Below are 16,765 nucleotides of genomic sequence, written 5' to 3' on the forward strand. Positions count from 1 at the left end.
GTTGCATTTGTGCAAAAGAAATGCTAATTTGCAACTGTGGTTATGGAAAGCTGCATATACTGTATATTAAAGAACTACAGCTCATCAGTTTCAGCTTCCTCTTTTACAGCTCTATGCTGTGGCCTTCATTATGTAACTTTGTTAAGCATCCTAAAGGCCAGCATTTCACATCTGGGTCTTAGCAAGCTAACAGATATGAGGTGGCGGCTGTCTAGCATGGAGAAAACAACTAGTTTATGTAAATCTTTTGAGGATTAGTGATGGGGTGGGGAACACAGATTGAGGGCAGGGCAGTTTAATAAAACTAAATATGCAACAGCATGTTTTAAAGTGTGCCTGGGTGTGGCGGGGTATTTTGATTACACAACACCAATTCTTGATCACATCAGATCTCTTACACTTTTGCATCAACATTTGCTGAAATATAGTGTTCATTTTCTTACCACCTAATTTGAGTTTCGTTATGTGACAGAAATAGCTTATCTATTCCGCTTTTCTTCTACTCAAGTGATTGAAAAAATTAGTTACTACTATAACTTTCTTTTTAAAAAAACACTCCCTATATTCCACATTTCTATGGCAACAGAATCCTAGAGGAATACTTCCTCCCTCCCGCCCCCTCCAGCCCTAAGAAAGCATGTAGCTCCAGGGAGGAGTTGGGACCAGGCAGGGCCTGGCTCAGACTCTTCTAGGGCTATCACTCATTTTAATGAGCGAACAGAAAGAGACATCACCTTTTGTGGTGGTCCAGGCTTAAATTCAACCTGAAGACTGAAGCCCTGAGCCCCAAAAGGTGTGAGAGGGGGATGTGGACTTTGAGAAATAGTTTATGAGAATTTAAACCCTGGTTGTGGTGACATTTCATCAGTCCTTGGCAAGCTGCGAAGCTGTATAGTTTCTCTGACTGAGCCAGTGGGTAACTATGTAGCTCTGACTACAATAAATTAGAGAAGTGATTTATGTTGCACAATCTGGTGAACTGTAATTAGTGAAATATAGCAGCGAGTTTCAACATCGATCTCCAGCTGAAAGGAAGGGCCTGTCTTGGTGCTTCTGTGCCACTACGTCAATAACCCTGGGTACAGGAGTTACTGCCTGCCACGCGGAATACTGCCCTGTGCACAACTTGGGGTTGTTTTAAAGTGAATGGCAAAGCAAAAATGAACGTTGAGTTAACAGAGACTGACTTGCTGGATGTCCCAGCTAACCAGGCTGTAGGGAGTGTTCGGTATAGAAGTAAGTTTTATCTATTTCAGTATCTTTTCTCCTGTTTCTGAAAGATCCTGAGTCACTGGACATATGCCCCAAAATGTGACATCAACAAATACCAGAAATCTGACTGAAATCGACGCCAGCCATGGTTGTTATGATGTCACAGAACAATGCATTCGGGGATATAGTCATTGAATCAAGAAATATTATTAGGATTTGATAGGGGTGGGATGGGGAAGAAATGAATTTGAAAAGATTAGCTTAAATTCAGGGCTTTGGAGCGGAGCCCAGAGCTGGAGTGCGGAGCAGTGGAGCTGCAGGTTTTTGCCTGGAATGGAGCGGAGCCGGAGCACAGAAAATCTTGACTGCTCCACTGCTCCAGTTGTTTTTTTAAATTTTCAATCCAAAATGAATGATATTTAGCAAGAAAGTCCTAAAGGTGCCAAAAAGCTTCAGATTGTATAACAATTGACATTAACGTCTACTTTACCACTTTACGCAATATGTCACAGTTATTCTCACTTCGGCCGAAATCAAAATTTAATGTACAGATACAAAATTACAAAGTTTTTTGGAGATATGTTTTATTAAAGAATCAGATAATTCTCAGACATCCGGCAACACTGCAGACTGCTCCCACCCTTGTGCCAACGTTAGGTGAGTACGTACTCGCGTAGATTAGTTAGATAGTTAGATTAGTATGTGTTGATACTTCTTTTGTAAGGGTTGATCAACGAGACGCACTGAGTGCTGCGATTACGGAAAAGTGTGACGCAAGATGGAACATTTAAGATATCACAAACTGGTATATTGCAAAAAAATAATGTTCTTGTTTATTGATATATTAAGATTTCGCAAGAGATATTAACCACTTAAGCTCATTCCTCACATGGGCTCCTGTTACTGGTACATTTGTTCATTTGTACATGCTCCCGTATCACTCTGGCAGACTTATTTTATATGTCATCTGTTCAACAGTCTTTTGGTAGTGTTGTTTGTAATTTTAAATTTACTGAAAAAGTTGCGTGCAGCAGGCATATAAATATACAGTAAACATTTTTGCATAAATTAGGCGTGATTTTTGTGATATATCCAGAGTGACTGGAAAATGTCCAACACAACTTTGGGGGTGAATCCTTAGATCATTTTAAGAAAGAACGTTTCTGTGAACACGTGTCCTAAAATTCTTCCTAAGGGAGCTACAGTCCCTTCAAGGAGGTGATGAAAAGTTAATTTCTGATTAATATCTCAAAAACACTTTAATATAAAGTAATGAAATTATGTCTGTGTCTTAGTGTTAGTATGTGCTACCATATTACATTATCCAAAATTATTTAAACCGTCCCAAACTGGCGGTTGGTCATTTTTATTTCATATTTCAAGAAAGGCTTGTCGTCGACTGCCCCTGGCTACAAGCAGTAATATTATGTTCCATAATAAGTTGATAATTTTGGCTTATTATGTTTAAAATTTACAGTTCCAAAGTTGAAAAATAAGTAATAAGTAAAATTGTTTGTATCATTCTAAGCATCTAAGCAGATTAAAATTTTTAAACAGTTTTCTTGGAAACAGTTAATTATACAAATAAATTAAGAGTACTATTTTAATGTATATTTTAGCATTAAATCATATTCCAGGGTCGTATCTGTTAAATAGTCAAAGATTTAAAAAATATTAAATAAAATTGGCCCAGGCGCCCCAGTTCATGACGTCTGTAGTTTAAATAATTTTATTTGAATGATGTTGTATGATAAAACGTTGCAAATAAACTTTAACGGGAAAGCGGATTCAAATTGCAATCACAGTCCTTTTAGTAAAGAGAGCAAATTTTCGGAAATATGTTTTTCCTTCATCAGGCTGGAAACATTATACAAGACAGAACCTGTTATTTGCTCTGTCTTGTATAATCTATTCAGGCTGATGAAGCAAAAACATATTTCCGAAAATTTGCTCTCTTTACTAAAAGGACTGTGCTTGCAATTTGAATCCGCTATCCCGTTAAAGTTTATTTTCAACCTTGTAACGTGTAGCCTCGTTACTTCCCAACAATTAATGTTGTAGAACAGTGATAGCACGTACTAACACTACGGCACATACCAAATTTCATTGATATATTTATAGTAAAGAGTTTTTGAGATATTAATTAAAAACTTGGAAAATATTTCAAATATTTTTACTGCAAAATTTCATAAGAAAAACGAATTTGTAATTTATAAATAAAAATTTATATTAATTATGTATATTAAAAATACTTCTTACTTCATTAAAACAGCAAGAAACATGTTAAAATATTAAAATATACTTTAATAATAATTTTGTGTAAAAAGAAAATGCGATCATTTTTGTCCAGAAAATCCAAAATAAATTCGAAGTACCCTAAGTGGTTAAGATATCACAAGCAGGTACATTATAAAAAAATGTAATGCTTTTGTTCATTGCTGTTCGAAGATCATAACAAGAAACATTTGGACGCGGTAGCAGCACAAGAAGATTTGGCCACGGCTTCAACAAAAAAATCAAATCTGCTCCCCATGATTGATAGCCGATTTACGGAAAAGGATCTCAATGAATTTTGAATTTGAAAAGCCCAAATTTGGGCTTTTGGGAAAAGCAAAGAAGAAATTGGCAACGTGCAAGGTGGAAAAGGAAGTGAATGGCGAGCTCAAACCATGTAGCTTCAAGACAAGTGAAACAAGTGCCATGAAAAGTTTCAACCTTTGGCGGCATGTAAAAGATAACCATCCTGAAAACTATGCGGCTCTGGTTACAAAAAAGGACCAGGAAGATGAGGCGAAACAGAAAGCTGACGCGGCTAAACGACATTCATCTGGCTCTTTGAAAACTCCTGGAGAAAAGATTTTTTTGCGGAGCTTCGTCTGAAAAGAAACCCAAAATTGAGCAAACAAAACTTGACTCGTATTTGAAGTCCTCAAAGGTTACATTCACCATGGATGCCAATACTTTCCGTGAAGGGCTGATGGAAATGGTTTGCTTGAGTTCAACACCGCTCACTACCTTCAGGCTAAAGAACAAAGGATTCCAAAAAATTGCAGGTGAAATGGGTCGGCAGCTTGGCATTTCAACAGGGCACGATGTGGTTCATCATTTAGTTGTCAGCACAGCTGAGTCTGGTCGTGAAGAGCTCAAAGAAAGCTTTGGAGCAAAAATTTTGCTACCTGAAAATGGATGCGGCAACCCGTGGAAACAGAAATTTCCTTGCAATCAATGCTCAGTACTACGAAGAAGGAAAAGATAAAGCTGTGGTAAAAACCTTGGACATAACTGACACTGAAGCGTCACAATTCTTCATGCATGAAAAGTCAAGTAAAAGCTATTTTAGAAAAAATTGGGATCAGTGAAATGCAAGTGCTGAGCATCTGCGTTGACAATGCAGCAAACATGATGTGTGCCGTCAAAAATTTCAGCGAGGACAATGAAACCATTTCTACCTCTGAGAACAGGGATGTGGACAGAACTGAAGCTATTTTGCCTGACGAAGGAACTAAAGGAATGGATGAAATCGAACTCAACATGGATACTGCTGCACAATGGGTTAATGATCCTCATACTTCCAACATGGCTTCATGAGGACGACTCAAAAGTCCAGCTGATGAGGTGTGGTATTCCCACTCTTCAGTTGGCAATCTGGGATGGACTGAACAAAGAATATGCGAAGAAATTTCTGGCAAAAATTCGACAAGTCGTTGTCAAACTACGAACCCCAAGTATTTGAAATGTTCCGCTTGATCTACATGGGGTAACTCAATCATTGGATACTGTGACTTGCTGGGGTTCAACATTTGCAATGATTGATCGGCTTCTCGTTTTTCAATCTGACTGTGAACAAGTGGCTGCTGCTGGAACAAGAGAACTCAAGTTAACAAAAGCTGAATGGGACAAAGTGAAGAACCTGCGAGACCTCTTGGCAAAGCCAAATCAAACAACTGTGAATCTTCAAACTGTCAACGTAACCCCGGGAGTTTTAATGAAGGAATGGCGAAAACTGTCAAAATTCTTGCAAGAAAATGGTGGACAAATTGCAGAAGGAATTCTATCCTCCATGCAGAAACGCGAAGAGAAGCTTTTTGACAATATTAATTTCCTTGCTGGAATTTATGTTGGCCCACGGTATCAGATTCTTTTTACCTCAAAGGAAATACCAAAGGCAAAGGAAGGGCTCCTTGATATTGCTCAACGACTCGAAAAACAAAATCTATTGCTACATTTGAACTCGGTGAAAGAGGTTGAAGAAAACGAAACACAACAAAAGGAGTCATCAACAATCGAATATGCGGTATCAGAAAGTTCACATCCTTCAGAAATAGCAGGCTGTTCTCAAACTTTCATCTCCACTCTGAACTTGTTCGAGCGTCCATCCCTCAGACGTCTTCAACCATCATAGGGAAATGGAGATAATTCAAGCACCAATTCTTTAGGAGATGATGCCTTCGAAAAGGAATTGGATAAACAAGAAAGACACCGGCGAGTTTCTACGATTCATAATTGTAATGAAGCATTATTCGAGAGAAACTTTCGGGAAGATTGTGAGGCGATGGAGTCTATTGGTAGGCTAAAAGTCTGTTTTTGAGGCCATTCACAGCTACCCACCCCGCATTCAGGCTGCCTGTAGAATTGCTTTGAGCATGCCAACAACTCAAGCTAGTGTAGAGCGACTATTTTCGGCTTTAAAGTTAATTTTAAATGATTTGCAGCAGGCTATGAAAGATTACTTGATTCCTGCAATAATTTTTTACAGAATGAATTATGAATGATTCTAGTTTGTATAATTGTTGCTGACATTTAAATTGTTTTAAAAGTCTGAATAAAAATAATGTTTTTTCAAAATTACAGTATGCACTTTTTTATTTAGTTAAAAATTAATTTGAGTCAGAGCGCGGAGTGGAGTTGGAGTGGAGCTGGAGCAGTCACTATTCGTGCCGGAGCAGAGCTGGAGCGGAGCAATTCAAAAACTTGATTACTCCAAATCCCTGCTTAAATTTATTTCTTTGCTGAATGCTCCCCCACAACTCTGCTCCATTTGGGACTGAAATCTGAATTTAATTTGGGTCAACTTTTGCTTTGCAAGTCACCTTTAAGCAGAGGTCCAGGAGAAAGGGTATGAAGCAATGACAGAACAAACTGACTGGGGAAGGGATCTTGTGATGGGTGCAGCATAAACACCCCTCACAAAACAAGGTAGTATGAATGCTCATCCACACATGTAGCATACAAAGGCAGAATGTAATGGACATGCATGTATGCTGCAGGCTAAAGAGGGGCAAACATTTCATAACTGGTCACTAGACAAATGTTGCCCCCTTTCCTGTATGCGTATTGTCCACAAAACGCAGTGCAATCTCCCAATTACTCAACATTAGTGAACAGAATTCTCAGGGCCCGATAGCCCATTGCCCTTGTGTGGGTGCATGACAGGGGAAGGGCACCTGGATCCTTCCCACTCCCACACAATTACAGTCCCTGCCTTTGGCAGGAATCAGAAGGACTGCGTCTTCTGTGTGCTCCCAGGGAGATGCAGCATCCCAAAGGGAGCACGGGAAGGCAGAAAGGAGGCAGGGCCAGGAACGTGCACTCTCACTGAACTGCGAAAACTAGCTACTACCATCTTGAGGAAATTTGGGGCTGAAAGAATCTTAGCAAGTTAGAGGTTGTACAAAACAAATTAATAAGGAGAATGCTCTGCCTCCCAAATAGCATATCAGCGTCATACTCAGGGCAGGGGTAGGGGAATGTGAATCCACAACAGCAGCTTCCAAAGTCATGTCTGGAGGAACAGTTCAACAAGATAAATTCTCTAAAGTTCTCTTGGGTTTTGCAAATTCACTGTTCCTTCCATTCTTTGGACTTTCCTGAACCTGACTTGGAGTTAGGACTGTAAGCAAAAGCATGAACACCTTAATTAAGCTCAGAGCAGAAGGTATCTGCCAACAACTGGACATGGCAGTTGTTCATACAGCAAATATGTTTTCTTGGCATTCTCACTTAATGAATCATAGAATATCAGGGTTGGAAGGGACCTCAGGAGGTCATCTAGTCCAACCCCCTGCTCAAAACAGGACTAATCACCAATTTTTGGCCCAGATCCCTAAATGGACCCATCAAGGATTGAACTCACAATGCTGGGTTTAGCAGGCCAATGCTCAAACCACTGAGCTATCCCTCCCCCATAGCCATAGTTTTGAGGAATATTTGGAACTACAGTAAGTTAAGGAGGGCCTTACAGTTTTCTGTTTCCAAACTATGCAGATAGCCTATTTGGAAGGGAGGTATGTTGACACTGAGAGACATAATTGTCTTTGTCCATGTGGGTCTGTCCACGTCGAAGACTTACCACACTATTTATTGACTTGTAACCTATACTGCTACCTGAGAAACAAATGGTTATCTCTATTCCTGGCCCAGATGCCTTCTACAACATCACCTCAGATATTAAGATTCTTCCTATGTAGTGCAAGTGTTTCAATCATACATGCTGTTACTCTATTTGCCTGGTTGGCCATAAAAATAAGAAGGTATATAGATGAAAGGCTACTTTTGACCTCAATGAAGTAATGTACTCCAGTCCTAATATTAATTTAAATCTTACTTTTGTATATCGTTTTAGGGCTGGTGATTTTAAAGGTGTAATTGATTTTAAGGAAGTGTTAATCTTGTGTTTTTAAAATTTGTATCTTTTTTGGAGCTGCGCCAATTTAAAATTTTTATTATTCATTGTATTATAGCCAATGGCCTACAGCTAAGATGCTATATCAAAAAACTTCAGACTAGCACCATGCTAAAGGGAGATAGTTGCCTTCAAGGTCCCTCTGTGCACCTATGAGTCTGGAGTAGAAACATGCCTCCGCAACTGTCCTTTGAGAGAGTGTGGCTCTGCACAGTCCCCCATGCATGGCAGTTTTCCCCGAAATGGTAAAACTTAGCTCTTGTTCTCAAGTATGTTCTGTGAGAATTTGTTGTTCAAAATCCTTTTTGTTTTGAATTAATACGTAGGGGCACCGATACCAGGGTGACAGGCTCTATGGGATTATATCAAGGTGGTAGCGCCACTCTAGTTAAGGTTGAGACTATTTACTGTCTGACAGACAATTTTTTTCAGTGGCCTAAAATCCACATGCACACCCAGATTTCTTTGAAATTTGCTATGCTTCTTCAGGGTTTTGGTAGAGTTAGTGTTCAAAGTTTGGGGTCATTTGGGCAAGGGGCTCCAAAGATACAGCTCTTCTTTAAAAAGAAAAAAAAAGGCATCAAAAATTTACAGTTTTTACAGCTTGTACACACCTGGAGCTCAAACTATGGCTCTGATCCTCCCAAAATGATCTCTCCTGTTCAGGTTTGATCTCAATTAGTGCCTGGGGCCCACTGCCCCACAAAATTATAAAAGTTATTCAAGGTAAAAGTTGGCTCAACAGTGTGGCTCAAGTCAAGCTGAAGAGCCAGAGAAAGTCATTTGTGCATATGCAGCAGGTCTGGTGCTCTGTTGGTGGCTGAAGGTGATGTGCTGTGGCCACTGAACCTGAACTGCATTCATGTACTGTAAGGATGAATCATGCCTTTGGCAGCATTCTGAGAATATTTTGTTTGACTCAAAACAATATTTGCCCCCCAACTTTTCAGTTTGCTAAAAATGTCAAAAAAAAAATCATTTTGGGTCAGTCTGAAACTATTTTTCAGTATGGTTGACAAATTGAAAAAAAATCTCATAGCTCTATACAGAGGTGACCCACAATTACACCCCTTCACTAGCACCACTTTCTTAAAAAACCCAAAACAAAAACAACAGAAATTCACTGCCCAAAAGCTTCATGAAAACAGACTTAAGTTTGACTGGCAATATCTTGTACCCTTCCAGAACATCAAATGCACCTATACTGAAACTCTGGAAATAAAAGAAAATATTTCATCCAACAAAGTTAAGGTGCATGCCATGGCTACCACACAACCTCAATGCTGCTCTCCTGTAGCTAGCAATGGTGCCACAACAAATAGATAGAAAGAATGACTCAGGCAGCTCCTGCCAGTGAGTTTCATTGCGGGAATACTCGTGAGAAGAGAGCACAGAGGGGTGTGTACACAGAGCCAAAGCCAAATGTTCTAAAATCCAAATGAATCATTTGGAATTGTTATCACAGTATTTGCCCAGCTTTTTCCACCTCCACCACACTCTTACACAAAACACACTGAACATACATGATCGCATGCCTACAGGCATGAAAACATTTGCACACAGACCTTCACACGTGCACGTGCAGCATATACATCTGTACTCATACACAGCCAGTTCACACATGCAATAATTATGTACATACTTGTATGCACAATACCTACTGGAGTTGTATGAACTTGTGCATATATACAAGTGTCTGAACAAAGAGTTTTACTGGATGAGGCTCTCTGGAAACCTTTGTTAAAATCCTCCCCCCTGCCCATTTAAAGGGAGGAGTGAGATGATTTCGCTGTCTGTGAATGAGTTCACCATCCCTGCCAGAGGTCACTAATTCCTGGGGGTTATAAAAGTACTTCTGAAGAGCAAGTATTTTGAAACTGGAATACACCAGACTGCACCAAGTCTCAAGTATTTTTTTTTATTTTTTTTTTAATCTCAGAGATGATAGCCCCCTGATATCTCATTAGGCCTTTAGTCCCACCTTTATTACCAATACATTGCTCAGGAGCAGAGTACGAATATTTGTAGTATGTGCATTTAATATAAAGTGTGCTTGTCAAGAGGTATTGCATTTTCAATGTGGTCATGAGGAAGTGTTTTGTGTTTTTTTTAAAATGGGAAAACAAATAGATTTCCCTGTCTGGCACCACTATTTTTTGCATGGCCATGCAACCAGGGGACATGAAGTTTACCACAGGCTAAGGGCATAAATATTTTAGGGCCCCCCTTATTAAAATATTACCTGCATGTGCACAGATAAATGCATGGCTGGCCTTAGGGAAAATGACAGGTTCCAGAGTAACAGCCGTGTTAGTCTGTATTCGCAAAAAGAAAAGGAGTACTTGTGGCACCTTAGAGACTAACCAATTTATTTGAGCATAAGCTTTCGTGCTTTCGAAAGCTTATGCTCAAATAAATTGGTTAGTCTCTAAGGTGCCACAAGTATTCCTTTTCTTAGGGAAAATGGCACTCTGGAAGAATTTATATTTTGGTGCCATTTCTTTGAGTTTGAGAACAGCAGTGTGGAGCACAGGGAGCAAGGATCAGCTCCTGGCCCTGGAGCTCGGCCAGGCTGCACAGGGAGGAATTTCTGAGCCTGAGGGCTGCCCTGGTCATACACCCCCGGTCACCTAACAGGAGGAGAGCAGGTGCGCGGGCAAGGGCAGGGGGACCAGTGTCTGGCCCGCTGCCTCCCCAGGGGCAAGCCCTGCTGCCTGCCCCTTCCCACCAGGCTGGCAACTGCAGGTAGCATCACCTGCCCCTTGCCCAGCTGGCCCTTGGCTCCAGCTCCTGGCCCGCCCGCACTCACCCCTGCCCCAGCAGCCCAGGCCTGCCAGCTTGTGGCACTTGGAAGGCACCCCCTGGCCCTATCGCCCACCTGTAAAGTTGGCCATGGATAAATACATTATATAGAGCATTATTTCTCAAACTGGGGTCTGCGAGAGTACTCCAGGGGGTCTGCAGGCCCTGCTGACCAACTCCTCCCCCTTCCTCCCAGCGCCTCCTGCATGCTGGGGAACAGTTGTTCAGTGGCGTGCAGGAGGCGCTGTGAGGGAGGGGGAGGAGCGGGGACGGGGCGTGCTTGGGGGAGAGGGTGGAAAGAGGTAGGAAAGAGGAGGAGCAGGGGTGGAGCAGTGGCAGGAAGAGGTGGGGTAGGGCCTTGGGGGAAGGGGTGGAGTGTGGGTGGCGCCTGGGGCTGAGCAGAGGACTTGAGGGTCTGTGAAAAATTGTATATAAAAATGGGGGTCCTCGGGTTGCTAAAGTTTGAGAACTGCTGGTATAGAGCATGCACCCAGGTACAAACAAGACAGCAGTAGCCCAGCTGCAATCTTGTTTCACACTGTGCTAACTTCAGAAACAGAAGGCCCCACTCTTCAGAACTAACAACACAGTAAACCACAAACATCAGGGCCTCTCATTTCCTTTGAGTTCAAGAGGTGGCAGTTGAACACTGGAGACTTTAAGATCTGAAGATATCAATGAACAAAACAAAAAAAAACAAAAAAACCCACGAATACTATAATGCAGAATATCCCTCCTCTTCTCCCCCTCCTAAGCTGGTTTTATGTCCTGTGGAGCTCCAAGCAATTTGAGACTCCAGGTTACTGAGTGAGGGGAGGAAGATCAGGACATGAGTTGCCTTCCTTGGAGGGGATGAATCTGCAAGGCTGGGCAGTGCTCCAAGCAGTTTGTTTATTTGTGCGTAAAGTGTGTGCAAGCCCCGTTCCACACACCTCCAACCCATTCTGTATGCAAAGATTCCCCCTCCACCTCAGTGCAGAAAATCAGGATATTAAATTGGATCCTAGCAAATGTAATCTACTCCTTCATTCTTGGACCTGCATTTCAACTTGTCCCTTCCTATCACTCTCTTTATTCCAGGCTTTCATTGAGCAAGGTTTCCTTCTAGCCAGATTGATACTTAGCACAGCATCGTGTCTTTCTCAACAAGTGTGGCTCAAATTCTCTTACAAAGCTGCCACTAATCCCAGAGCCAGAAGGGGTCACACGACAGCAATGAGTACGCTCCTCTATGCTAGGGCAAGGTGAGGGGGAGTGGTAGATGTTTCAGGTCACTCCTGAACATAGATCTTCCCATCAATGGCACTGCTGCAGAGTCATGCTATTGTTATAGCAGGTGAAAATACGGCAACAGCTGCACTTTAAATTAACCCACTGGAGTTGGGATTCTTGAGAGCTGGTGAAAACAATAGTTAATGTGATGAATCTTGCATCATGGAATTAGAGCACAAAACTTTCAGGGTTAATACTAGGAAATATGCCTGCCACAATCCAATCCTACAAGCCTGCAGAACGCTCACTGAATGGAAGATCAGGGACTGAAATGGAATGGGCAGGATGGGACCCAGGAGTCAGCCCACTTAAACTGAGAGAGGGAAGAATGGAGCGACAGATGGGAGAAAGGGAAGGATAAGAGCAATGAGAAATGAACAGGGAAGAGGCACAGAAAGCTAGACAAAAGGAGACATAGTAAGAGAGAGAAACTCAAGAGGAGAAACTGAGAGAAATACTGATTGCTCTTATGACAAAGTAGTATAGTTGTTACACTTGATGTATAATGATATCCACTCCATTTTCATTGCACTAAGAAATTCCAGTCATGAAATAATCTGCAGAAGAGCCAAACATCACTCCTGTTCTATATTTATTGCGGACAATTAACCAGGTGTAAAGGTCATGCTAGTTTAAAACAGAGGAGCTCCTCTACTCACGTCTTTATGGAAAAGAGACCTTTTGTTGGGGCTTTGTCACAGGGATTGAAAGCAATGTCCAAAAGCAGCAGTACATTTGTGACAAAAACCTTCTGAGGGAGTGAATGCTGCTTCAGAAGGCAGCTGTGTGTCAGTGAAGTGAACGTTCCCCTCAGTCCCAAGGGAGCTCTCTGCAGAATTTGTACAGCTTGCCTTGCACACCTACATGGCCACAATGCACAGAGCCTATACAGATGTGACACGCAAGGGGCACAGAGTGTGAATTCTCCCATAAAACTGGCAGAGTAGGCCAAGCATCTGCTCTGTTGATGTTACTATGATCTGGAGACTAAACAGTAGTAATAGTGATGTCACTAGTCCTAATATTACTACTATTAATAGGGATGGTGCTGAAATAATTGATGTTGAAGTCAACTTTACTAACACTAATACTGACATTACTAAAATTGGGTCAATCCTGTAGTCCAAGCTCAGACAAAATTCCTGTTGATGCCATGAGCCTGTTGAGAGCATGGCCAAATTGTGAGACTCTCTCACCAATAAGCCCTAATGGAAGAATACTGTAAAATGCAATTGCCTTGAAAAGATGGCTCTAATTGGTACAGTTGAGTGCCAGTGCTGCTGAATCAGAATTTGCTTTGATTTAGTTTTCCTAAGGAAATCAGCAGCTGTGTTGTGTTTGCACAGAGCATGAACTGCACACACCCACCCAAAGAAATATGAGCATACTACAGAAATCAAATCCAAAACAAAATGCCAGAAAGCCCCCCACTACTTAGAACGTCCACACAAGAATCATCACGGGGGTCACTCTCCTTATCTGGATGCTTTCCATTAGGACAACCTTGTTACACTGCCCACAGAAAGTGCTGTGTTCAAAGGTTAACACCAAAGAAACTCAGCTGTTTATACCTGTCTGTGCCTGGATAGCAGAGAGTTCATGCCTTCTGAAAAGGGCACCAGCAAGCTTTGGAGAAAGGGTTCATGCATTATGAGCCCCTCTTCTCCTCTGGAGTCGCATGTTCAAAACATGAATGAGATCAGAAGCAGAATGAGAGCTTGGCGATCTCAGGCTGCTCCATAGCAAGTATCTGTTGCTTTTACAAGTTGACAGGGTTCCTCCACCTCATGACAATGCAGAGTTGAAATCCAAGAGAGCTCTGCAAGTCAGACTCAAGGTACATTAGTAAAGCTGTAGGAGGATGCAGGAGGAGCTGCAGGTCAGTGTTATGTCAGTGGGATAAAAAGGCTAGTGCTATGACTGCTTCCACTTTTATTCATCTTTAAAACATTTTAATGAAGAAGGAAATGAAAGAGGAAACAGGAAACAGCTCCTGGCAAGCTCCAGAGCACTCGATTTGGTATCCATTTTCCAGATGAACTGACAGTTTCCGTTCCCCTAGTCCAAACCACCAAATCACAGATTTATGAGAACAGTAAAAGTTGCGCAGGAAAACAAAAAACAAGCTAATCAGTGAAGAGGAAAGGAAAGGAACTTGAGGACTTAACCACTCATGTGCTGCACTTGGGAGCACCTCATTTCTATTGTATTGCATTGCCTAGTGCTTCAGTTTCAGCAATGCATTCTGGTCACCATGGTTAGGGCTGGAATACATCCCCACACATAATCCTTTCACTGCTGATGGAACGTGCCCATGCCCCAGCCTTTTGTGTGTAACATAGAAGTGTATATCTGACACCTTACATGAGAGCCCTGGGCAACTGTCTCAGTTACAAAGCAGCAAGAGTGCTCACCTTTAGAAGGAAACTATGCAGACAGATTTCTGAATTTGCAGCGTTAACATTTTTGCCATGAAATCTGACTGTAAATAACAACAGTTGTTTTTTATTACTATAATAAAAGCATTTTTTTGTCTTTTTGCAGGTGCTCATGAACTTGTAAGAATGGAGAGGTGAGGAAATCTTAAGTCTTTCCATTTTCCACTAGCCTGTTCATGCTCCCTTCCCTCCTTGTGACCCTGGAAATGGCCTGCTTTTCCTCTCCTTCCTCTGATAATGACCTAAACTCTAGGTTGGCAGACTGCCGGTGACACTGGGCTGTACTGACATCCTTAGCATAGTGGTAGGGATGATGGAGAATCCACATTTAGATAACTGCCCCACTACCACAAACTTCTCCTCCCTCTTCCCAAATGGAAACTACCTACTTCTTTTGTAACCCTGTCATGTGAGAGTCAGAATCTCCCTGCACCATGGAGGCTCCCAAATCCCCACTGCTAAGGCTTCAAGGTATGAGAATGAGATGTCAAGGACATGTGTGAGGCCTCCAGGCTCCAGTATGGTACAATGCCTTGGCTCCTGGACCAAACAGAAGGGAGAAAAGGAAGAGGCGGGGGGTGGGGGGGGAGGAATGAGGACAGAGGGGGAGCCACAGAATGTGAACAGCATTAGAAGTAGTGCTGACTCTCACAATTTCATCGAGTCTCTGATGATTTTGGGGTTTTGTTTTTTCTTTTTAAACACGGCTGCCAACTGACTTATTTTCCCTTGCTCAAAATGGCCACCATTTCCTATTGCTGAAGACAGCAAGATGACCACCATTTCCCTACAGTCTATCTGCATGTGGCAGCTAGGCTGCCCTTCATAACATTGGCTTCCACCTCTCATTTAGGCTGACCTGATAGCAAGTGTCACAAATCGGGACAGGAGGTGGTGCTGGTGGGGGGTAATAGGTGCCTATATGAGAAAAAGACCCCAAAATTGGGACTGTCCCTATAAAAATCTGGTCACCCTACTCCCATTGTTTCTTCCAGTGAGACTGAACTTAAGCCATGAGGGGGGATTTGATAGCTGCTTTCAACTACCTGAGAGGTGGTTCCAGAGAGGATGGTTCTAGACTATTCTCAGTGGTAGAAGAGGACAGGACAAGGAGTAATGGTCTCAAGTTGCACTGGGGGAGGTTTAGGTTGGATATTAGGAAAAACTTTTTCACTAGGAGGGTGGTGAAACACTGGAATGCATTACCTAGGGAGGTGGTAGAATCTCCTTCCTTGGAAGTTTTTAAGGTCAGGCTTGACAAAGCCCTGGCTGGGATGATTTGATGATTTGATTGGGGATTGATCTAGATGAGCAGGGGGTTGGACTAGATGACCTCCTGAGGTCCCTTCCAACCCTGATATTCTATGATTCTATGATTCATGCCCACAGGCAAAATGGCTACCACTCCCTAGTTCAGGGAGCTGGCCAGGACACAGGGAATATAAGGAGCAGAAAATACCCTGTGAAAGGTGAATGGGGAAAGTGAGGAGGAGCAAGGTGCTGGGGGAGCAGTAAGCGGATTTAGGGGATGCAGAAGGATGCGAGGGGCAGGAGGGAAGCTTTGGAGATGCAGAGGATAGTGATGGGCATGGGAATGGAGGGGATAGACTCGCAGCTCCCCAGCCTGGGGGCAGTGGTGGGGAAGGGGAGTCCCATCGAGCAGCCAGGGGAAGGCAGTGTTGCCAAGTCTTGTGGACTGATCTGGAGTCATAGGATTTTGGCACCCGCAGGAGGAGCTCTTGCAGTGACCCGAGAAGCCCCCCCCCTCCCCCAATCCTTCAATTTTCAGGGCTGGGCATGTGGGCAGAGCTCTGTGCAAGAGCCTCAGGACTGGGGACACGGATCTGCTCCACCACTGGGGACCTGCCTTCAGGTATGGCCTTATAGCAGAGTGAGGGACCTGGGGCAGTGGGAGGCAGGGAAGTAGTGCTGCTGGGAACCAGGCAGAGGAGAAACCTAGGGGCAGGGGAGGAGAGCAGTCAGGTACTGCTGAGTCCCAGCTGGAGAAGTCTGGGGCAGCAGGAGTCAGGGAAGCATTGCTGCTGGATCAGCAATAGGAATTTGATAGCAGTTCCCCTGTCTTAGGGGTGAGGAGCGAGTGAGGGGAGTACATCTGAGCAATGGGGATAGGAGTCCATTTGTGTGTTCATCAAAGGTTGACTTTTCAACCTGAAATAACAACACACACACACACTGGCAGAGGAATTAAAAAGACAAACTCTAAAATATTATTTGATTTTAAAAAAAAATCATGGTTTTGGGTGCTCCGACTCGAGATTTTTTATCTCTTGTGTTTGGCAATACTGCATTAGGCTGTGGGAAGAAAGAAGGACAAGGACCTGGGGTCACAGTGACTAAT

At 42.7% G+C, this 16,765-nt stretch overlaps 2 protein-coding genes across 9 annotated transcripts in view; one reads left to right on the forward strand and one right to left on the reverse strand.

Annotated features, from left to right (window-relative positions):
* The window catches only part of CDH23 (cadherin related 23), a 514,496-nt gene that overhangs the window by 76,257 nt on the left and 421,474 nt on the right, over positions 1 to 16,765 (reverse strand). The window lies entirely within an intron of this gene.
* The window catches only part of VSIR (V-set immunoregulatory receptor), an 87,960-nt gene that overhangs the window by 22,475 nt on the left and 48,720 nt on the right, over positions 1 to 16,765 (forward strand). For 4 of the 5 annotated variants that reach the window (XR_006292340.1, XR_006292339.1, XM_027834930.3 and 1 more), the window contains exon 5: positions 14,513 to 14,540. Coding sequence is in view for 3 of the 5 variants with exons in the window: in XM_027834930.3 (XP_027690731.2) it covers positions 14,513 to 14,540 (28 nt within the window). In the remaining 2 variants the exon portion in view is untranslated. Of the gene's footprint in view, positions 1 to 3,660; positions 6,061 to 14,512; positions 14,541 to 16,765 lie in introns of those variants that run through there. The other variant, XM_037904851.2, reaches the window with a different exon arrangement.

Source organism: Chelonia mydas, chromosome 7 (assembly GCF_015237465.2).
Source record: "Chelonia mydas isolate rCheMyd1 chromosome 7, rCheMyd1.pri.v2, whole genome shotgun sequence".
Taxonomy (NCBI): domain Eukaryota; kingdom Metazoa; phylum Chordata; order Testudines; family Cheloniidae; genus Chelonia; species Chelonia mydas.